Here is a 23,427-nt window from a genome sequence, read left to right on the forward strand (position 1 = left end):
TTCCCCTTTTTAAAAGCCATTCCGTTTCTGGTATATTGCATTCCAGCAGCTAGCAAACTAGAACAGGTGCTAAAGATCTACATGTCCATTCTGCCTCTCCGAACCTGGGGCCTGGGCAGTTGGTGTCAGCCCTATGGTGACATAGAGAGAGACACAACCACAGTCACTCTATCATGTAAAAGTACATGAGCATTTGCACAGACTCACACAAACACTCATAGTCTTTGGTCTGGAGATGGGTTTCAAGGCAACAAGTTTCAAGTTAATATGACTGGGGATGAGGTAGGGAGCCAGTATTCCTTTACCCTCCCAACCAGCACTGACCATTGTGCAACTATTCATAGGATGGAACCAAAAGGAGTAGAAACAAAAGGACAGATATTTTAAAAAGAAGTTAAATTACTCAGGCCAAAGGAAAAGAGAATGAATAGTCAGCATCACAATCCAAAAGGATCACCTCGACCTTTTCCTCCTTCACCTCACTCTTGCTTCTACCCCAGGCCATATGAAAGTTTAATCCTGGGTTAATCTTTGACCCACTGTCCCTTGCTGAAGCCTTTCTCCTTGATCTTTAGAAACTAGTTTATTTACAGCTCACGGTCTCATCCCCATCCATGTTCCACTGACCCTGGGGTAAGGCAGGAAGGAAGGCAGCAGAAGCGTCTAGGATATAATCTTCTGGTGGGAAGCTGAACAGGATTCAAAATCCCTGTTTCCTGAACTTCACCTCCTGCCCTGGGCTTCGGGGAGGCAGAAGTCACCCCACTCCCACGGCGTCTCACTGTCTTCCTCTACTAAGACAGAGACATTGGACAGAGATTTAACACTTTCCTCAGAGGGCTGCAAGCAAGAGGAGGTAAAGGAGTTCCTAGTGTCCACACCCTCTCTACTGACTCTCAAAAACTTGAGAAAATTTAGTCCTGAGTCCATTCCTTAAATCGCCCTTGCTTTTCTTCCTTCCAACCCCACCCATTCCAAAAAAGAAAAAAAAAAGTCAGAACAGGTTTGAGTCCATTTCTTATTTATTTTGAGTAGATAATTGTCACATGATCCAAATTTCGAAATATACAAAAGGGTACATTGCGCCAAGTCCCTTCCCTTGCTGTCCCCAACCTCCCTGTTCTCCTCAGAGGCAACCAGAGGTACCCACTGCTACCATCCCCATCACCAGTGTCACCAGCCTTTCTTCTGAATATGCATATGCAAGCAGATATGCATTTATATGATCTCCCTTTGTAAACACACGTGGGAAGCGCGCTGTACACACGTTAACACCTGGCCTTTCCATCTGAAGATTATCCCTATTGGTATGTAAGGAAATATAATTATTTTTATAACTGCATAGTATAGCATTGGAAGGCTGTATCCGAATTTACCTAATCAAACCCTACTAAAAGACGTTTGTGTTGTTTCCAATCTCTTGATAATTGTTTGGACCCACCCACAAAACAGACTGACTCCAAGAGCGACAAGGGACCCGCAGCGGGACACCCTAGAGGCTGGTGACGAGCTCTGCCCCAGCTTAGGCACCGCCTCACCAGGGGCCCGCTCATTTTGCATGCCCACATTTGATCGGACATCCCTGGGGATTTCTGCTTCTCACCCTTGGTACCACCCCAGCCTCCCTCACTGCCGGCTGCAGGATCTGGTCCCCAAAGACCAGGCACAAAATGAATACTGCTCATTACCTCTGCCCCCACGAAACTACCTAAAATGCCAACTTGAAGTCCTGCTATCACTATGGACATCCTCCTCCACAGAGTGCAAGGCAGGCAGATACTACTGGGCAGAGGGAAGTGGCTGGGAACAAACCTGGACCAAGAGGTGGGGGGTGGAGTGGGGTGGCCAACCCCTACCGGGATAGGTGACTGACCACAGAAGGCTTCTCCTCTCAAACTAGATGTCCCCTTATTCTTTGCAATTTCCAAAGATACAGGCGCAGGGGAGGAGACTGAAGATGAGAAGTGAGGCTGGGGGAGCACCAGGAGCCAGGGCAGAGGAAAATCCCCTGAGGAGCTGGGGAACAACCCAGGGTAGGGCCAGGAAGGTGGGAAGGGAGAGAAGGAAGAGGACTTGGATGGGACGGAAGGCGGCAAAGGAGACAATCCCTATAGTAGAGCCTCCATCCTCACCTCCCAAGGGGGACTGGGAGGCCCATGAGATATCCGCAAATGGCCTAAAGAGATTTGGGAAAGCCAAGAAGCAAAACAGGGGAATCTTTAGGGAAAAGATTGGTTATTACCACAGGCTCCCAGCTGAGTCATTCCTCTCCTTTTTGGGATGGGAGCCCAGTGCCTCTGGGATCAACAAAACAGGGTTGTAAAGTCCCCCATCTCCCACTCCCTCACACCCCCACTCCCCACTGTGTCAGAGGCATCACAGGCTCAGGATGCCTTGGCAGGGAGGGCTACGGGGGGGGGGGGGGGCAATGGAAGAAAAGGCCTTGGGGGAGGGAAACAAGGGACATCAGGGGTGTGAAGAAGGGGAGAAGTCAGCAAAGGAGGGGAAGCTGCCCTTCTCCCTCTCCCAGCACCCCCTGGCCCTGGGGTCCCTGGCCACATTGTCTGTCCCGGGGACCAACTAGTTACGGGAGAAGCCCCCATGGGAGAAGGCAGGGAGGTCAGGGGCACAGGCAGCGGTCTCGGGGAGGCAAACCAGGGGGTTGACCTCACAGTCTCCTGAATCCTCGTCTCTCCAGAAGTAGACGGCGTCAGCAGAGTCAAAGGAGGGGTCCTCATCAAAGAAGTTGTAAGGTCGGAGGAAGAAGCCCACCCCGTTCCCCACAGTCACCGTGTTGGGGACGTCCTCTGCATGTGGGATGTGCAGGAAGCCAGCTGTCACCCAGGCCACCAAGTCCTAGCAGGGGAGAAGGAGGGTCACGAGGTCTGGCTTGCTAAAGATGCACCTCCCACAGGAGTCTTGCTTACCTATGTGCCCTCCCTCGAAAGACTCAAGGGTCTTTAAACAATTTTCCCTCGCTGACTCAGAAGTCAAAGCAGAGCTAGTCAATTTTATATTGGGCCAATACATGCTCCTCTCTATATATTCTGGCCTGTGCCCTCCATAAATGACATTTCACACACATGCCATGTGCCTACCCACCCCCAGAGGAAAGATGACACATGTAGGCTACCTCAGTTTCTCTCCCCCTCACTCTCCTCAAGTTCCCAAACTGTAACTGAGGGAAGGAGGATAGGGGAGGGTAGATCATGGGTTGGGAGGCAGAAAGAAGCTGATATCACAAATGCACCCTTCAATGCACGAACCAGGATGGGGAGAAGCTTCTGATACAGGAACGTGACCTTTCCTGCTGACTTCCAACCATCCTTGGGTCCTGGGGCTAGGATATGTTATCATCCTCAGGACTGTCCTCTTCCATGAAGCTAGGACTTAGAGGCCTCTACGGTATCGAGAGGAGGCCTGGGCCCTCACCCACGGCTGTACATGAACTCCCTGCCTGGAAGAGTCCCTCGGGAGGTAATGGTCAGACCCACTAGATGCAGAAGGCAGGAGTCAGCTCTACCCCTGAGTAGGTGAAATGGTTTGCAGGGACCTTCCCCACCCATGCCAAGAGAAGGTGGGGCCCATTTGTGTGTCCCCGCCTTCCTCCCTTGGCCCTTTCATAGTCAGCTGACCTCTCCAGCAATGGTCTCATTGTTGAGGAAGTCAGCAAAGTCCACAGTCGGGGTCCAGGGGTCGTTCTGATTGAAGACGCTGGTGCTACTGGGCTCCTCCTCCTTCCGCTGGGTCACGGCCAGCTGGTACCTAAGGAGGCACTGGTCAGCCGACCTCAGCTTCCCCATTGCACTCACATGGAGACTCAATGCTGCACATCCCTAAAGCCACACCGGCCAGTCTGCCAACGCCTTCCCAAGGTCCACCTGTTCACCCATCCCCTTTGAACAGAAAGGCCCCTCTCGTGCAAACAGAAAAGAGTTTTCACATCTGGCCTTTAGCCCTCCAAGAGGAAAATTTTCCCACTGGGGCGCCTTTTGATAACTGGGGGAACATTTCTGAGATCTTACCTTGCCTCACACATATTTAAACTAAATTCCCCATTATCCTCCCAGTACTTCTTTTCCCACCCTCACCTCCCAGGCCTCCTCCCTGACACCCTGCACTCACCTCCCCCAGCTGACGGCTCTCTCCATGGAGCTGTTTTGGGGCAGTGGCTCCCCAGCAAAGCTGAGCACCTGGATACGGTAGCCACGTGGGTGACCCCACTTGTTGCTGTGGTTGCTGGCCAGGTACAGGTAGCGAGGCAGGGGGCCTCCCAGGGGGAAGGCGGCCTGCTCCTCCGTCTCCAGCTGCTTGCGGGTCACCTGCAGCCTCTGCAGCTGGTGCTCGGGGCTCCAGGGCACCACCGAGGGGACAAAGGCCATGTCCTCAGCCCAGACCCAGTTCTCCAGACCTACCGGGGGGGGAGGGCCGGTCAAGCAGCTGACTACCCCCTCTGGACTTGCCCCCATCCGGCTTCAGAGTGGGGGCAAAGAGAAGCACAGAACTGAGTGTACCCCCTTCTTCCCTTCCCTCTCCCCAAGATATCCCCTGTCCCTCAGCCAAAGCTATTGACTTGTAAATTAAAATATTTCTTTAATAATTTCATTCATTCATCCTTCAGCATTCATGAGTAGTCAGGACTGTGTCGGGCCATGGGCATCCAGATGATGACTCCTCATCCTTATCCTCCTGGACTCCCAGGGGACACAGGCAGGTCAAGCCCTGATTGCCCTGTGCCATGAGGGAAGCGTGGCCAAGGCAGCTTCACAGTTACAGCAACACAGGTGCAGGCTGGCAGAGGGGGTCTTCGTGTGCAACTGTCAGCCTGACCGTAAAAGATTTCACCAGCAAGAGACAACAGGAAGGGCATCAAGGCAGGGGCAAAGCAGGAACAAAAACAAAGAGGTCAACTGTCAGTGTGTATGTTGGCTAGGGGCAGGGAGAACTGGATATGCCAGAACAGAGTTTGGGGAAGGCTCTGCAAGATGGGTAGGAGCCAAAGTGCGAAGGGAAGGGCCTTGGAGCCATCCTGTAGGTGGAGTCTGGTTGGGGACCTGCATGAGGGAGAGGCTGGCATGGATTTGGAGGTCCCTCTGGGCACAGAATGGACCCTGGATCTACGAGGAAGAATGGAGGAGGGCATGGCAGAAAGAGGGTTGGCATCTACAGGGGATGGCAGAAGGGCCCAGCAAGGGTTTTAAGGTATTTCAGAGGCAGAATTTTTTAAAACCTGGTATTCACCTCAATGTGACATCACATAGCCTTAGCTCCTCTGAGACCACCAACCTGCATCTCCAGGACCCATTCTACCCCACGCCTTAAGTGTATTGTGCCCAAAGAGAAGAAGATATTCATCCACCAAGGATGGACAACCTGGGCCTGTCCCATGTCTACCCTCTTATGCCAGTGACTTAGCAGAATACAAACAGACCCTCAAAACACCAGCACCATAGGCCAGGCACAGAGAAATGGGCCAAAAAACAGTGGCTGCCTCCTCAAAGTGAAGGGAGGAGGGCTAAGGGGAGCTCTTTTACCCAGATCCTGCCTCCTCTCTGAGATTTGCTATTTCCCAAGATTTTCTAATGCCTCATGGAGGGAAGTTGGCAGGCGGGCACCCAGCCAGTGAGCCACAATCCAAATAAAACTCAGCAATCAGCAAAAAGTGATGATGGTGGGGATATGAAAACCCCAAACCATATCTGTCTGATCAAATCTTCTTTTCCTGGATAACCCATATAAAACCCAGGGCAAATGGGGACAACCATTCAGCTGCCACTCTGGAACACACACCTCAACCAAGACGTCTTACCTGCTACATCCAGATCCACCTTGAAGTGGGCACTGTGGGTGTGGACGGTGCCCAGCGTGTGCTCCCCAACCTGGTTTCCGTACCTTCGGGCAGCACCAAAGAGGAATGCTGAGCTGATGTAGCCTGTGGCATGGAATTTGACTTCTATGGCCCCATTGGGGTGGAAGATCATATCCCACACATAGTCGTAGTTGAGCATGGTAGACACAGATCTGAAGACCAGCACGGTTTCCGCAAGGCCTCCAAAGTAGTAGGAGTAAAACTCTGAATGGTGTCGCCGCAGGGGGAGGCCCTGATTCTGTTCAAACACACAAAAGGCATCATGTAATGTCTTGGGAGCCTGGGACTCCAAAAGGAAATGCCAGTCCATGTAAGTGGCCAGGTAGGGGCAGTCCACCCCACGGGTCAGAGGTGAGGCGTACTTGCCCATGCCAAAGCTGCCATCTATATAACGGGTCAGCATTGCTGCTGGGGAATTTCCTCCATAGATTGTCAAGGCCTCCTGGAGGCTGATCTCATAAGCTAGTCGTTCTCCCTGGAAGCGGACATCAAAGATCCTTGGGCCACTGAAAGCCCCTAGGCCAAAGGAGAAAGTCCACAGTGAGGAGGTCACTCGTTTCCCCTGCACACTAAAGCGGGGACCCTGGGGATGGAACTGAAGAGGGGCAGCTGGGCCTGAAGTCACCCGGGATTTCAGAGACCAGGACCCACCTGTGCCATTGTCGGGGACCAGCACCACATTCACCAGGCCAGCCTCAAACTGCTCCTCCAGCTGGACCAGACTCTCAAAGTAGCGGCCTTGATAGAACACCTTCTGAATGGTCCAGCGGGCAGGGTCCAGAGCCTTGTGGTCTACCAGCAGCTCCAAACCCACGGGGTGGAGAAAAAACCCAGCCCCTGAGACATTGTAGTAAAGGCCAAACCAGGTGGCTCGGTCCCCCGACTGCAGACCACGGGGACCTGTAGTCATCGTCACCAGGTTCCGTTCTTTGCGTTTATAGAAGCAACAGTGGTGGAGGAGACCAGCAGCCTGGGGCAGCTCTCGGTCGAAGATCATCTGGTCAATGTCCAGGTACTCTTGTCCCAGCACAGGGCGCCGGTGATAGGGTAGGGGGCCCCCATGGCGCTCCATAGTCACATCCCGCAGGTAGGATGGGTGTGGCAGTGGCCCCACCACCAGCTCACTTACGTTGGGCTGGGGTTGCCCACCAAAGAAGATGATGGCCAGGGCCTCCCGGGGAGGTGGGGGGCTTCCCCTATCCAGGTGGGCCAGGGCTGCAGCCTTGGGGGGCAGCTTCAGCTCCACTGAGAAGATACAGTTGTCTGAGGGGCGAGCTTGTCCTGCATCCACCAAGCTTGGCTCCAGCTGCTGGGTCAGAAAGCTCATCACAGCCATCAGTTCCTCTTGGTTCAGGTCTGCAAACAGCTGGTTCTGGCCAGGGTGTGCCCAAGGCTGGGTACTGGGAGATACGGAGGGGCAGTGAGGAGGCAGAATGTTTTCACCCCCATCTCTACCCCTGCCAGCTAGTAGTACACAAACTAAGGCAAAGATGGTAATAACAGCCAGAGCCAGCAGCACCAGGGTGGTCTTCTGGTTCATTGCCCTATGACCTTTAGGATTGAACCAGAGTGGACATACGTATTCTCAGGCCAGCAGTAGTAGTTGTTTCTTCGTTGCTATGTCTGGGGCTCCTGGAGTCTGCCTGAGGTTCCTGGTAATACGGTATAGGAGACTGGAGGGTAGGAAGTCCACAGGGAAAGCTGGGGGGAAGCGGGCAGGGCGGGCCTGGATTAGGGGCGGGTCTGAAACAGGGCAGCAGCGATTTACACAGACCTTACATGGCCTTGTCCTCCCAGATCCAAATCAGTGTGTTCTCTGGGTCAGGGTTAGAACTGGGAATTGAAGGAGAGTGCAGGGGTTGGGTGAAGGAGGAGAAAGGAAATTTTCCAGATAATGTAGCTGGCCAGCCTGAGCAGGGATATGCAATGCCAGCAAGGAGCTGGGTCTGAGCAGAGCAGACCCTCATCTTCTCCCAACCCCCATCTGCCCAGGACCAGATGTTCTCTTTTCCGTAACTGTGAACAAGGAAACCCCAACCCCAGCCCCTTCAGCTTCCCAAGTGACATTCCTCTGCCAGATCTGTCTCCCCCTGCATCTCCTCCTCTGCTATTTTCTTGGCCAGAATCCTGAACATACTCTGGGGGACTCGAGATACCTTAAAAAGTCAAATGGAATAAATACAAGTAGAATTCTTACACTTTTTATTAAAAATTACACATACCCTCTTATCTGTTTTACAGAATTCTACCAATTCTTTCATCTGAATACACATATATAAAGAAATGGCTGATATACTCATTACCAAATGTGAATTAGCTATTTCTGAGTGGTAGAATTTGTAGTGCTCTTGCTTGAATATTTTAATATCACTTTAATAAGCTTTTCAAACAGTTTTCAAAATCAGAAAATGAGAGTGAACCAAAGGGATATATGGGAATTTATTGTGGGAAGGGGCTAGCTCCTAAGAGGGTAGGTGTCAGAAGAGCAACTGTAATATGGACACAGGGAATGGGGAGTGAAAACAGAGAGGAAGGCGCACGGGTCTCATCCCTTCCGGTCCCACCACACCCTCAGGACTAGAAGTCTCTATAAGAAAAAGGGGACAGGTCTGGGGCACAGGCTGCCAGGTGGGGAACACAGGCCATGGGGTTGACACTGCAAAGCCCAGCATTCTGACCCTTTTCAAAGTAGATGCTGCCAGGAGAGAAGATGGACGGGTCCTCATCAAAGAAGTTATAAGGTCGGAGCAGAAAGCCAGCTTTGTTCCCCAGAGTCACTGTGTTGGGGATATCCTCAGCATGGGGGATATGCAGGAAGCTGGCTGTAACCCAAGCCACCAGGTCCTGCAAGAAGGAGGAGCAGGAGGACTTTGGTGGCAAGACCCAAAGAACTACCTTCCCCAACCACCATCACCAAACCTCCAACCTCAACTCTGCTTCCACCTTTGCCCACACTACAGCCAACCAGCTTAGGACTACACAACATGTCACAGTGATCCATGTAAGAAGCTCTAGGGTGGTTAGTGTCCCAGGGCTAATCTCACTTGAGGAGGGATGAGCCATGTTGGTCATAAAACTCAGTCCCTGAACCTGAGAACTGGAAACCTACCATGCCAAGGTACAAGGCATAGAGGCCAAGGTACAAGGCACAAAAGAACCCCTCTCCTCTGTTCCTAGGGCTACCAACCTCTCCTAAGAGGGTTTCATTGTTGATGAAGTCAGCAAAGACAACGGTGGGCGACCAGATGTCATTCTGGTAGTAGATGCTGCTGCTCTGTGACTCCTCCTCCTTCCTCTGAGTTACCGCAAGCTGGAATCTGGCCAAAATTGTTGTAGGAAGATAGCATCAGGAAATGTCAAGGGCCTTTGTCAGCTCAGGAGTCCTTGGGATCAGAATCCGTGTAAGATCATTTCCCACTCCACATCTTACTTGGATGTGAGGGGAGGTATGGGGACAAATGATAAGCCTTGGGTAGAGAATTGAGTTCTCCATAGCTGGGATGGGGACAGGGTCATCCCTCCCTACCACCCAGTTCCCAGGGGCTTCCTCACCTCCCCCAGCTGAGGGCCCTCTCCATGGCGCTCTCCAAGGGCAAGTGTATGCCAGGGGGGCTGAGGATCTGGAGTCGGTACCCGCGTTGGTGGCCCCAGGCATTAGTCTTGTTGCTAGCCAGGTAAACGTAGCGGGGAAAGGGGCTTCCCAAGGAAAAAGCTGCCAGGTCCTCTCTTTCCAGGACCTGCCGAGTCAGCTGTGGGCGCTGCAGCTGGTGCTCCGGGCTCCAGGGGGCTGCCACGGGTTTAAATACCACGTCTTCAGCTACTACCCAGTTTTTCATCCCTGCCAGAGTGAGGGGAGAGGAGTTCCACACCAACTGAAGTCGCTCTGACAGGCCTCTCAATTTCCCCATGATGCCATGGCATTGGCCTGACAAAAGGCAGTGTGGAGTGTATCCGAGAACACTCCGTGCTAGGAGCCAGAAGGGCTGGATTTTCGTGCCAGTCCCTGACTTCTTCCAATCTGACCCACCCAATATGATAACTGCTAGTCACAATGTGGATATTTAGATTAAAAATTCAGTTCCTCAGTCACACTACATTTCAAGTGCTTCATAACCACTTGTGGCTAGCAGTTAACATACTGGACAGTGTAGATACAGAACAGTTCCATCATTACAGAAAGTTCTTGTAGTACTATTGTACCCAATAGACCGGGGGCCCATTCTTTGCTACTCTCAGTCTCACTAATAAAAGCTATTCTATCCACCTGACAGAGATGTTGTGATGGTCCACTGAGCTACAAATGCAGTTGTGTTCCATAAATGGACAAGCACATGTAGCACTATTAATATTCTCATAACTACAAAAGGAATGATATTTGTCTCTTAGAAGCTGGCTGGAAAAAATCCCCTTCCATATTCTCCTGCCCACTCCTCCTTTATCAACAAAGCTGGAGCAACTGCCAGTCTTTTTTGAAAGCAGGCAGATTTAGATCTTTAAATTGTCTGGGAGTTCCCTGAAATTCTAATGCACTCATAACCTGTACCACCCCACTCTGCACTCGTTAACATACTATTTCTTTTTCAGGCAGGTATTTAACTGGACGGTTAGCTCCTTTAAATGAGGTCCATATGAACGCATCTGGCATAGGGAGGCACTCCTACTAAGGCTAGCGTCTCTGTTGGTCCTCTCCCCGTGAGTTTGTCTGACACAGGCTGTCAGCCCTCACAGCACACTAGGAATCCAATATACATTACCTGATTTTACTTCCCAAGAAAGGTTCTTTAGTGCCAAAAGTGCTCAAGAGAAACTTCAAATCAGAGAAGTCATATTTCAAATATATCAAAGAATCTAGTTAATATTCTCATTTCAATTATATTTTTTCTTCTTCTTCCCCCACCTTCACCACTCCTTCCCCCACCACACACCCAGAGATCAGAAAATATTTTATGCTCATGACAATAAGAAAATGTTTCACAAGAAATACACTTTGCCACACTGCCTTATACTTGGGCAATCACTTCCTGCCCTACATCTCCTCCCCCTGCCCCCATCCCTTAGTTTCCCTAACTGTAAAATAAAGAGGATCTGATAGATTTCTAATTTTCTTTCTGGATCTAAAATTCTATTATTTGATAAGATAGTTATTTTCTGCCATTGACAATCTGTCACAAGCAGCAAGTCCTCTCTGTACTGAGCCCTACTTGAGAAATCTCTTTCTACGCTTGCAGCAAGCTTACTGCATGCCTGCCATGTCACCAGAGCTCACTGTGATGACATGTGCTGGGAGGAATGAGATGACCCTCCTCACAAGATGAGAAGGCCACTATCCCGTGCTCCCAGTTGCATGAAATCCTGTGGAGCAACCCCCAGCTATAACCACTCTCCCATCTCATGCCCCAGAACCACCCCTACCCTGGAAGCTTCTATATAAGACTGCCCTCCTACCTCTGCTCAGGTCCCTGTCTTCCCCACCCCCGCATCTACTGATCCTTACAATTAGAGTTAAGGAGAACCCAGAAAAGTCCCAACTCCAGCCCCATTAATGTGTCCACCTCCTTGTCATGTTGCTTCAGTACTATATATCCAGTGTCACTCCAGCCCAGGGTGTGCAGCAAGGGCTAAGGCAGCTAGGCAGTTATTACATTTAAACTAGTTTCACAAACTCATCAGAGGGCTGACTGATGAGGACTAGGCAGGGGAGCCCTTTCCACCTTTTGCTGGATATACTGTAACCCAGCATTTCAGAAAGACTACAGTTGAACATACTCAAATCAGTCCCTGTTCCTTGTTGGCATAAATCCTGATGCTACAACCTCTGGCCCTTCCAAAGGTCTCTGGCTTGATTTAGGGGACTACCCTGGCTTTGCCTCACCCCCAACTCTTAATCCTCATCCCCTCAGCACTTACCTGCCACATCCAAGTCCAGCTTGAAGTGGAAGGCATGGGTATGCAGTGCCCCCAGCACTCGCTCCCCTACACGGGCCCCAAACAGCAGGCTTTCCTCTCCCCGACTCAGGAAAGCTGTGTTGATATAGCCCGTGGCATGGACCCGTCCTTCAAGTGCACCATTGGGGTACAGCATAAAGTCCCAAATGTAGTCATAGTTGCCTACAGATGACACAGATCTGACCACAAGGGCTGAGCCAGCCAGACCACCATAGAAATGGCTCTGAAACTGATTGCGGTGTCTTCGTAGGGGGACCCCCTGGGCCTCCTCAAATATACACACAGCCCCTGGGAAGACTTGGACTGTCCCTTTGCCCACCAATATATTGATATCCACCATTGTGGCTTGATAGGGGCAGTCTACTCCTCGCACCAAGCCCCGGCTGTGACGGCCAAGTCCATAGCTGCTATCCAAGTATCGGGTCATCATTGTCTTAGGTGAATCACTACCATAGACAGACAGACACTCCTGGACACTGACTTCATAGGCCACTCGCTCGCCCTTGAACCGAATATCAAAAATCCTCATTCCAGTGAACACTCCATGGCCAAAAGTGAATGTCCAGAGGGAGGATGCCACCAGACTCCCTCTAACACTGTATTGGGAGCCCTGGGGCCAGTACTGAAGAGGGGGAAGAGGACCTGGGGAGATACGGGACCTCAGAGATGAAGCTCCATCTAGCGGAGGTAGAGGGACTCTAACCACTTCCAGCCGGCCAGCCTTAAACTCCCATTCCAGCTGGCCCAAGTCTGAATAGTAGTGCCCATGATAGAAGACCTGCCGGACAGCCCAATGGGCAGGGTCCAGAGCCCTGTGGTCCAGCAGTAGCTCCAGCCCCACTGGGTGAAGGAAAATACCAACACCTGAGATATTGTGGTAGAGGCCTATCCAGGTAGCACGGTCTCCTGAGTGCAAGCCACTAGGTGTGGCAGGAATGGGTGCCAGAGTGGAGCCATTGTAGTTGAAGACAGAAGCCAGGAAGACAGGTGCCTTAGGAAATTCCACCTCTTTCAAATGCCTCCACATCTGGGAAAACTCAGTTCCCAGCATAGGGCGTCGGTGATAGGGCAGGGGGCCCCCATGGCGCTCCACAGTCACATCCCGCAGGTAGGATGGCTGGGGCAGTGGCCCCACTACCAGCTCGCTCACATTAGGCTGGGGTTGTCCACCAAAGAAGACGATGGCCAGGGCCTCTCGGGCAGGTGGGGGCCTTCCCTTGTCCAGGTAGGCGAGGGCTGCAGCCTTGGGAGGCAGCTGCAGCTCCACTGAGAAGATACAGTTGTCCGAAGGGCGAGCCTGCGCTGCATCCACCAGGCCTGGCCCTAGCTGCTGGTTCAGAAAGCTCATCACAGCCATCAGTTCCTCTTGGCTCAGGTCTGCAAATAGCTGGCTCTGACCAGGGTGTGTCCAGGGCTGGGTACTAGGTGATATGGAGGGGCAGCGGGAAGGCTGCCTGGACCCACCTTGGCTGCTCAGCAGGACATAGGTCAGAGCAAAGATGGTAATGAGGGATAGTGCCAGGAACACAAGGACTACCTTGAGATTCATGTTGGATGCTGAAAGCTGAAAATCAAGAGTTCTACCAGCTGCTCCTTTCAGTTACTGACATCAAATCAGGGTTTATATTCACTAGGATGGATAGGAATGGAGAAAACTCCACCCTGTGGGTTGGAAAGGAAAATTTCTGACCTTGATTCATGCAATTCTGTTCCTATTTTCTCTCCTGTGGTTTGGCTTAAGGTACTACTTCCACGTGCATAGTCTTTTCCCATGCCCTGAACCCCTACCAGAATCACAGTCAGTACCAACTACGGATTTCCATCCATTCAGACCTGATGAGAGGGCATCTGAATTAATGCTCAACTCTTACCTTCACTCAGAATGAGTCTGAAAATTGCAAACTTGAGACACCTAGTCAAGTCCTAAATGCAATGTGCAGCAACTATAACCATATACTTCCAGAATCCATTGCTCTGTTCACTAGTAAGCACTTTTAGTTCTGCCTGAGTGGCTGAGGACCTGGGCTTAGCAGCCAGACTTGTACACCAATCTCAGCTTCCTAAACTGTATGCCCTTAGAGGAATTACTTATCCTAGTCTCAGTGTCCTTGCCTATAAAGAAGGGACAATAAAAACCTTATTAAATCACTGAATATTAAATATGATTATACACATGAAGTGCATAACTGAGCCTAGGAAGGTAGGCATTAAAAAATTGTTGGCTATTGTTACTTATTTCAAACAGAATGAAGATATTTCTCTGTTGTTCAAGATCTTAAATTTTTGCAGTGACAAGGGGATCATTGGAAACCCAGAAGGCTAGGTGGAAACTAAGGAAACTTTATTTTAGAGGGAGTCCTCGAAGCAATTTGAAAACCAAGACCAGGAGTCTCTGGTATCTCAAGAAACTGGAGACATGGTTCATGGAGGGGAGATTGAGTATAAAGTAAGGAGACTGGGAAGTATGATGCACTCCCAGGTTATTTCCCACATATGGAACAACAGCAGCCTCTACTGGCAGTTCACGGATATCAGTGGGAAAGGAAGAACTGGGGCCTGAAGAGGGTGGGAACAGAAGATAGCTTAGGTTTGGGAAAAGCTAACTTTCACATGATTTAATTCAGACAGTACGCAAATAAAGGGCCCAACCTTGCCTCTCAGTAGCCAGAAGCTTTGTTTTTTTCCATTACTCTGAAGAAAGAGACAGTTTCATTGTTCTAAGAACAACCCAAAAGGGTGGATGGGGTGTTATGTGGAGGTGGGTATGCAAATGCACACACAAGCACTTAAGTATGGGTATGTCCCTAGCCACCAGAGCATCACACCAGGGTCTGCAACTTTAGAAAGAGGTCAAAGTACCTGTATTTTTAATAATTCCTTGACATGGTAAAAGAATTTTACATTACGATCCATAGGTGGTAGGGTGAGGAGGAGGGACAGGGAACAATCCAACAAAAAAGGAAACTGAGAAACACATGATAGGAGGGAAGGGTTTTAGGTTGGGAGGGATCAGGAGGGTGGGTAGGGGCACTGCCCAACTAAAAATGCAATTGGTTTGTTACTGAGTACTATTCATGGGAAGACATGTTCTGACTCCTTCTCTATAGCATATTGGGAGTAAAAGTGACGCATCCCAGGTGGAGATATGATGGGGGAGGGAGCAGGTTGGAAGATGGAGACAAGGGGAAGAATGAAAGTCAGGAGCAGACACAGTCACTGGCAGGCTGACTGCAGATATCAACTCACCAGTAGTGGTAGAACAACAAAGGTGGGATTGATAAGGAGTAACACAAAAATTGTAACAATGAAGGATTTCTCTGGAAGATTACCAGAAATAGGAGGCAACTCTTCTATGGTTTTGACTTGCCCAGCAGATTTTCACATACACACAATGTGTGCATGTACACACACATATACACACACAAATGACTGCTTTCCTTGGAAGCACAATACTATAAATAAGAGAAAAACTTCCCCAAAGGAAAGCCCAGCAGCAGCAGCAGCATCTGGACCTCACAGTTGCAGACATCCCCACCCCAATTTACAACTGGCCTAGCAGGAGGCAAATGAGCAGTCAAGAGGACCAGCCTTTGCAATAACATCAAAAGGGACCCTTGTTGCACAGGAAAGGTGCCTTCCCTAACCCTCTACTTCTCATCTCTCAGTTCTTCTCACTTTAGGCACCAAGAGGCTACAGTATCAGAAGAGGGGATGGGCCCAGGACTTTGTCTGGTGCATGATGACCAAGATAACTATTACTTCCTTCTGAAAGGGGTCTGTGTGACAGGATTCAGGGGAGGGGAAGCTGTTACATAATGAAGTAGGAAGGCATGTGCCTGCATGTCTGTATGTGTGTGTACACGCAAGCACGGATGTATATGTGAAAACCCTCATGACAAAAAACATCTGAAGGAGCTAGGAACTTGACTTAAGGTCTGAGGTGTTTCTTGTCCTGACCAGGCTCAAGATGGGATGTATAAAGATGGGAAACCTAAGTCACCACCAGAGGAACTATGGCAGAGAGGGTCCAATGTCTCAGAGGCAAGAGACACTAACTTACATCAGGAAGAGAGGAACTGGGTTCCCTTTCTGCCCCAGTTCCCAAACAAACACCTAGCATCTTTCCAGTTCCTTTAGCTTCTAACCAATTAATCACGAAAAGCAAGGAACTACAAAGGACAAGACAGAGGAAAGAGGGAAGGGGGAAGAGAAAGCACAAGCATGCTTGTGCCAACATCCTGCACGCACAAACCTGGAGTTCTCCAGAGATTAGGACAGCTCAGGTGTGGGGTATTAGGGAAGGAAATAGAAGAGTTCCTGAGGCCTGAAAAAAGAGGTAAACACGTCACAGAACTAGATGAGAGTTTCATTAGACTCTAACTAAAAACAGAGAGTGGTGTGACTACTATTTCCAGCCAGTTTCCCCATCACGATAGTCATGTAACAAACCAAGGCAATGTCGGTCTTGAGCCAGACTCACAGAGTCCCCTGGCCCTGGCCCTGGCCTCAGTACAGTGTCTCTGCATTGCTGCTCCGGGGCCGTTTGATCTTCTCAATATTTTTCAGGATCATGTCATGTAGAGTAACCTGAGAAAAAAAGGATCAGGAAATCACACATCAGTTCTACCCCTACCTCACAGAGAAAAAAGAAAGACTGTAGGTAGAGACTATACATTTCAGATTTTTCGCAAACCCCCAAACATTCACAAATTACCCTCACTTTGATCTCATTCACTTGAAAGCACATTCAGAATGTCTGGCCTACCTCTCCTACACTCCCAATAGAAGTTCCAGGGCCTTGTGACCAATCCCCAAAGTCCCAGGCATCTAATACTGATTAATTTATTGAGCACTTATCATGTACCAAGAATGTTATTTTCACTTATGTCTTAAAATCATCTTTGTGAGTTAATACTTTTTAAGTCCCATTATAGAACTGAAGAAAATGACGTATGAGAGAATAAGCGAGTTGTTTAAGGTCACACATTAAGGGTAGACCTTGGTTCCAAACGGTAGTGTGTGTGATTCTAATATCCACCTCTTAACCACTATTTTATACTGCCTCCTCTCCTACCCAGGTGGAAAGGATTATCTAGCTATAATCCTTCTAGAAAGGATTATCATTCATGATAACCATGAATGATTTCATGGTTCTCGATACTCAATTTATAAGTAGAATTTGTTCTACTCATTTTACCGCCTCTCCCCTATTTTAACCCCCCGCAGAGAGTGGCAAGAAAATTATCAACAGAACAAAAAGAAGCCAGGGCAAGTGTGGGCAGGGACCACAGATACTCACATATTGATTCCTTAGCTCTGATATGATGAGCCGAAGGCTGATATATTCTTTTTCATCAATCTCTGTCACGGTGCGGCGATAGTCCTCCTGAAAGGTGGGGCAGAGGACAAGGCTATTTCCCAGGGCCTGACTGTCCACAGACAGCTCTATCCCAGAAGCAGATATTCCTCCCTATCCTACCACTTCCACCCTCAGTCTCAAAACCCTTACTTACCACATGGGGATATTTAGCTATTTTAGAAACCAATTTGGCTCTTGTAATATAATATCTGGAAGGAGAGAGAAGAAGAGGAAGCTGCAGGTGACCCTGGATAGTGCCCACCACCTTACCAGCCCACAATTCCTAAGCCAAGTCCAAGCTACCCTACCTAGAAATCTGGTCCAAGTAAGACGCAGCTTCACTCTCAACAGTCCTTAGTTCTGCAACTGTCTCTTCCTGAAAACAACAGGTAAGTCAAAAGCCACTCTCAGAATATCCAGAGAAGCCTCAAAGAAAACTGGAAAATGGAAAAAGCAGGGGAGATACTGCCAGTTGCAAGACATTACCTGAATGGACACCCCAAAGTTGTTCCCATCTTCTATCCTGGGAATCAGAAGCTGCACCCACATTTTGACCTGGAGGGTGAGGGAACCAAAACACTTATTTTAGAACCCTGGCCTTTTCTGCTGAAGTCATGAAGTATACAATTCTTGCTGCTGGGGCACACACCAGGTGCAAAGGAGCCAAGACATCGACTCTGCCAACCCTGATACCACCTCTATGCCTCCAGCCTGTCACCCATTATGGCACGAGCCCATGGGTCACTGGTCCCTGCCTCACCGTGTTGCATTTCTCAATCAGCAGCCGGATCTCAGGTTTCACCTTCTCAATAATGTCCACCAGTTGCTGGTTGCTTTTCAGCATCCCATTGGGCATCACAAACACCTTGGTTCCTGGAAGGGATGTGAAGATGCCAAATGACTGGAGTGAGGGGAAGGGCACAGAACTCCCACCTTCCTCTCTTCCTCCTCAGATCCATGAAATGCTATCTTCACCTTTATCTGTTACAACACGGGCCACGATGGCTCAGCAGCAAGAATGCTTGCCTGCCATGCCAGAGGACCCGGGTTCGATTCCTGGTGCCTGCCCATGTTAAAAAAAAAACTCTATCTGTTACAACACTACAAACCATGATGCCACTATTAAAATCAAACAGAGAATTTACGGGTTAACAAATGAGTATTTAAAGTATGCCAAAATATTTAAGAATAAAGATATTAAAATAAATACATGCTCTAAGGACTTAATGTATCGACTTTTTTATTGAAGGGGGAAAAAAAGAACATGAAAGGGACCCTATGAAAAATCTGAGATGCATAGTCTCTACCTACAGTCTCTCTCCCTTGGCAGCCCACACTAAATCAAAACCTCCCTGTTCACTGGAAAATCAGGTTTAGGGGCTATATAATGACCATGTTTGGAGGATTTGGAAATGTTGACTCTGAAAAATAAAATCAGATACTGCTTCCCAACAAGGAGTGCACCAGATTCATACTGCCTCTCAGGACTGCAGGTCAGAGGGTAGGGTAGGAGTTGTTCTTACCTTGGAAGGCCTCGTCACACTCATCCAACCTTCGCTTCTTATAAGTGGGCTAAGGATACAAAAGTGGTGGGAATTAGCCCATCTTAAACACCTGCATCCCCATGCACCAGATAGCCTTCAAGTTTAATCCCTTCCTTGACCACACAGGTTGTTTTATCAAATTATGAACAATTTACTTAGCACACATAAAGCTTTAGGAAAAGGTTCTTGCCACAAAGCAACTTACACTCTAGTTAGGAAGATCAATCTTTCAAGAAATACGAGGCATTAAGTAAATGGGGGAAGGGGAGGTTCTATAAAGAATACAAAAAAAGGAACTGATAAAAGCAAAGTGAGGTTCACTAAGGGAATATGTACAAATTTGTTTCTCCCACAAAGGAATACAATATTCAATCAACAGTATTTAGAACCTGCTATGTACGAGATACAATGCTATTGCTGAGGTTGCAAAGATGATTAAGGCAGTTTCTGCCTCCAGAAATGCAAGTTCTATCAATGAGACAGTAATGCAAACAAAGAATGATACAATGTCATCAGTATTATAGTAGCATGTGGGCATATGACTGCTAAAGAAGCACAGCAAAAACAGGGACTGGAGTTATACAGCAAGAACTTCTTGTTCTATTAACAGGATTCAAGTCACTGAAACAAAGTCTTGCTTAGAGCCAAAGGAACAGATCAGATAACCTGAGGGAAACCATAGTTAGTTTAGTCCTATTTGAAGCTCACTCTAACACTGAGAAAAGAAGTCAAATATTCTCATGCTATAGATGAACATCAGAGTCAAAAGCGAGTATATTGGAGTGCTCATGCTCATAAGATTCAGAGGCCTGGTTTCAAAATCCAAATCCTACTGACCTCTCTGTACACATTCAAACCGACAAAATGCTGAGGACAGAGAACCTACTGCTTAAAAACAAACAGATAAATACAGAAGGACACTTACACCATCCAGTCCATCGTGGCTATTGGTGAGAAGAATGGGGTCAGGGACTGGGAGATTCATGTCCGAGTGGATCTGAGTTAGGTCATGGATGTTTAGAATTGGTTCCTGAAAGAGAGATGGCCCAGCCCCAAAACACCCTTAGTCTTTTCAAGGTGAACAAAGAAGTATGTTCATCTGAAGGATAAGAAATGAGACCATGCTGTACAGTACAAAAAAAATACAATCAACACACAATCTGTCTCATTTGCTAGAAAGACCAAGGCCAAAAACATGGGGAATGTGAGGAAAGAGAAGGGAAAAAAAACAAAGGATCTCTCACCTTCAAAAAACTATCAAGTTCTAACAACTTCTTTGGGAAAAAATTTGCCACCAAGTCTTCTGCCTAAAGGTGAGTGAAAACACAGCAGAATTACCAACTATGGAAAGGTCTCTCTCTACAGACACCCTCCGCCATGAGAAACTCCCAATTATTAACCAAGACTAATTTTTCTATTTCACTCACCTCGCTTGTGATCCGCTCCCTGAAAGAATCAACCTAAAATTGACAAAAGAAAAAAAAAAGTAATTCAGTAAGAGCAACAGAGTTAAGGACTGGGCTGAGAATCCAAAATCCAGTTAGCTGCCTTTCCCTCACCTTGTAATTATAATGAGAAGCTGAGAGGCCCCCAGACTGTAAATACTTTATTCTTTTGAGGATCCATTTCTCCATCTTTGGAGAGGGAAGAGGGGCTTAAGGGCAGCACAGCACCCCTGTCTTCCCTCCCTCCTTCCCTCCCTCCCTGTGTCTGAGGCCGTCTGCCTCTGATAGCAGACAAAAGATAGGTAGAGGGGATGTGAGCTCATAAACGTGCCAACCCCTACTCAGACCTGGCCTATGATACCACGCAGGCCTGACGCCAAGGACAGGGGTGGCAGCTAGAGTCCGGGGGCGGGGACATTGCTGGGTTGGGGGATTTCCAGGTGTCACTAAAGAATTGAGTCCAACACGTGTCCACCAAGGTGTCCCCGGGGCTCTCTATTACTAGTCGGGGTATACAAGGCCACCCTATATTATCCTTCCTCCCGATACCGTCTCCAAGAGTGGGGGGCTGGGCTAAACCGAGCGGAAGCTTGGAGCTGGCGTCCCCAGGGAGACAAAGACGCCATGGGGAGTGGGGGAGCCGGTCAGACTGCTGTGGGAGCGAAGCGAGGGGTAAGGAAGTCCGACCGGTGCCGCTACCTTGAGCTTCACTTCCTGATCCACCTTCAGCAACGAGGCCATGGCCGGGTCGGGCCGTGTCCGCTCCGCTGGAGACCGGAGGCGCTGTGGGCTCCGGGGAGGGGGGCAGTGGGGCGGGGGGCGGTTTCGGCTGCCCTCGGGACGCCGCCGCCCTCGTTGGCTCACTGCTCGCTGGCTCCCTCCCTATGCCTGTCCGCCCGCCCGCTGCCTGCTAGCTCTCTCGTTCGCCCTCCCGGCTTTCGCCGCTCACACCGGAAGTTACGTCACAGCCAATCGCCCGGATTCCAACCGAGGCACGCACGTGCCCTGCGCAGCCGCGCGGGGCCTCAAATCAATACCCTCCGGGCGGGATTCATCTCTCAGGCTGCTGTGTCCGAGAGGGGTGAAGCAAGCGGGAGAGCGGTAGAGGAAGGTTTACTGAGAACTGGGCCTCAAAGAGACTAAAAAACCGTTTGACCCGGAACTCGCCTTCACCGAAGAGACCTGAACCGCTCCGAGGACAGGACAGACGACCTGTCGCACCCCGGTGACGTCGGCCAGAGGAAGCCGGAGACCCCGGCGCTCGTTTCTCTGGCTAGTCAGCGATTCCCGCTGCAGTTCGTCCACTGAAGTTCAAATGTTGTGGATAGAAGACAAACTCAGTTGTACCAGACTTCCCCACCTTTCCCCACCACCTACTCATAAACTTCTAGACATCAAAGATAGGTGATGGGCAAATTGACTCCCGGAGTGAAGGTCTCATCCAAGGCTACACAGCTGTATGCTTAGAATTTATGCTTTTTTCTCTATGTATCTTATACTTAAGTAAACAGTTTTTAAAAGATCAGCAACATCATGCCTCTTCTCTGCTTATCATCCTCACTGGCTTCCCAGCTAACAGAATAAATCCATAACTCATGCCCATAGCCTACCACTCTGTATGACCTGCCTCCACAGTTCTTTTCATAGCTCCTTGTCTTTTAAGTCTTAGCTAAAATGTCTTCAGAGAGACCTTCCTGAAATCCCCAACTGAAGAAGTTTCACCTGCTCTTGCCCCTTCTCTTCACCACATTATCCTCTTTTATTTTCCTCATCATACCTACCTTATCTGAAATTATCTTGTTTATATGGTCAAAATCTCTCCCTTACAATATAAACTATTAGAGCAGTTCACCACTTTATCCTCCTAGACCTAGAACAGTGCTTGGCACATAGTAGGTCCTCAATAAATATTTGTTTGACCAATGACAGGGTGTTTGTGATTATTCACAATCCTTCACACTGATTACTCCCCAAGCAGCAGGTTACACAGAGTACTTACTATGTCTCAGGCATTATTCTCTATGCTTTACATGTACTAGCTTAATCATCATACTACTCTGTGATAGATACATTATCCCTATTTTATAAATGAGAAAACAAAGCATAGAACAATTGAATAACTTGTTCAAGGTCACAGGGTTGGTGAAAGAGACAGGTTTTGAACCCAGGAAGTCTATATTTCCAAACCCTCAGTTTTAACTTCTATATGCCCTACCTCTCTAGAAGCCCAAGTTAATTTCTCTAAGCCCAAATTACTTCTCCATGCCTTTCTGGCAAAAAGCAGGCAGAAATGTGGGACTACACCAGGCCTATATTAGAAGTCTTTGGAGATGATTCCACTCTCCTTCTCTAGAGGGGGTCTCCTGAAATCCAAGAGGAAGAAGCGGCTGTAGAGACTACAACTACTTAGGAATACTAGGAGGAAACCAATCTAGTTCCACATTATGCCACCCAACACCAATTTTAGGAGGACCACACATGCTTAAAATAATAGAAAAGTCACTTCTGGATCTAGGAATGATTCTTTAAGCAATATAAATTACCAAGAAAAACGATAAGCAGATTTGACTTTATAAAAACTTAAAACCTTGCATCTGGAAAATATCTTAAATAAACCATTCATGGAAATTGATTTTAAAACTTAGGAAAATTTTAAAAACCCAATAGTAAATGAGTAAATGATGTCAAACATAATTTATAAAAAGGGGAACTACAGCAAGCAAGTATATGGCAAAATGTTCATCTTACCAGTAATCAAATATGACAATTAAAATAACAGAGAAGTGCCATTTTTTACCTTCGTGCTGGCCAAGGCATCATAAAACAGGCTCTCTCATCTGCTACTGGAAGCAGAATATATATAATTATAAGCAACCACTTTGGAAAAGTATTGCCAGTATTAATCAAGAGACATGAAATAGCCACTCTTTTAATTTAGTAATGCCAGTTGTGAGACTCTGTCATGAGGAAGCAGTCAGGTACTCTTTGTGGCATTATTTTAGTCACCAAAGCCAGAAGCAATAGAAATGTCCAACAATAAAGGAATACCATAGGGTAGTATAGTTGATGTAATGCAATTCAGTCATGAGAATGATAATTAGAACTGTTTAGCAACATGGAAAAATATTTATTAGTAATGTTAAATTAAAAAAATAGAATTTAAAAATTTCATTACAATTATAAACACAACCATGTTATAATGGATAGGAAAAAACATTAAAAGGGAAATTATAAAAATGATAGTTGATGTGGTAGGATTATAGG

General features: G+C 48.3%; 3 protein-coding genes across 5 annotated transcripts; all 3 read right to left on the reverse strand.

Moving 5' to 3' along the window:
* Positions 1-913: 913 nt before the first annotated feature.
* Positions 914-7,552, reverse strand: LOC143687367 (amine oxidase [copper-containing] 3). Of its 2 annotated transcripts, XM_077164291.1 has the most exons (5): positions 6,521-7,552; positions 5,810-6,385; positions 4,126-4,411; positions 3,636-3,765; positions 914-2,856 (listed from the first exon to the last, which is right to left on the reverse strand). In XM_077164291.1, exons 1-5 carry the CDS (start codon positions 7,407-7,409, stop codon positions 2,581-2,583), a joined length of 2,157 nt encoding a protein of 718 aa, XP_077020406.1. In that variant the 5' UTR covers positions 7,410-7,552; the 3' UTR covers positions 914-2,580. The 2 variants fall into 2 exon arrangements, with proteins under 2 accessions (XP_077020406.1, XP_077020405.1); XM_077164290.1 differs by having other exon boundaries at positions 925-2,856; positions 5,810-7,552.
* Positions 7,553-7,807: 255 nt separating this feature from the next.
* Positions 7,808-14,544, reverse strand: AOC2 (amine oxidase copper containing 2). Its single transcript, XM_077164292.1, has 4 exons — positions 11,777-14,544; positions 9,422-9,707; positions 9,057-9,186; positions 7,808-8,713 (listed from the first exon to the last, which is right to left on the reverse strand). The coding sequence occupies exons 1-4, from the start codon at positions 13,362-13,364 to the stop codon at positions 8,447-8,449; spliced, it is 2,271 nt and encodes a 756-aa protein (XP_077020407.1). The 5' UTR covers positions 13,365-14,544; the 3' UTR covers positions 7,808-8,446.
* A 109-nt stretch (positions 14,545-14,653) lies between these two features.
* On the reverse strand, positions 14,654-21,113 carry PSME3 (proteasome activator subunit 3). 2 transcript variants are annotated; one of them, XM_077164294.1, is made up of 11 exons: positions 20,863-21,113; positions 20,146-20,178; positions 19,963-20,025; positions 19,644-19,748; positions 18,698-18,746; positions 17,935-18,047; positions 17,661-17,729; positions 17,483-17,550; positions 17,329-17,383; positions 17,115-17,201; positions 14,654-16,402 (listed from the first exon to the last, which is right to left on the reverse strand). In XM_077164294.1, exons 1-11 carry the CDS (start codon positions 20,902-20,904, stop codon positions 16,322-16,324), a joined length of 765 nt encoding a protein of 254 aa, XP_077020409.1. In that variant the 5' UTR covers positions 20,905-21,113; the 3' UTR covers positions 14,654-16,321. The 2 variants fall into 2 exon arrangements, with proteins under 2 accessions (XP_077020409.1, XP_077020408.1); XM_077164293.1 differs by lacking the exon at positions 20,863-21,113 and adding an exon at positions 20,278-20,461.
* Between the last annotated feature and the right edge of the window lie 2,314 nt (positions 21,114-23,427).

Source organism: Tamandua tetradactyla, chromosome 6, assembly GCF_023851605.1.
Source record: "Tamandua tetradactyla isolate mTamTet1 chromosome 6, mTamTet1.pri, whole genome shotgun sequence".
In the NCBI taxonomy this organism is placed as follows: Eukaryota; Metazoa; Chordata; class Mammalia; order Pilosa; family Myrmecophagidae; genus Tamandua; species Tamandua tetradactyla.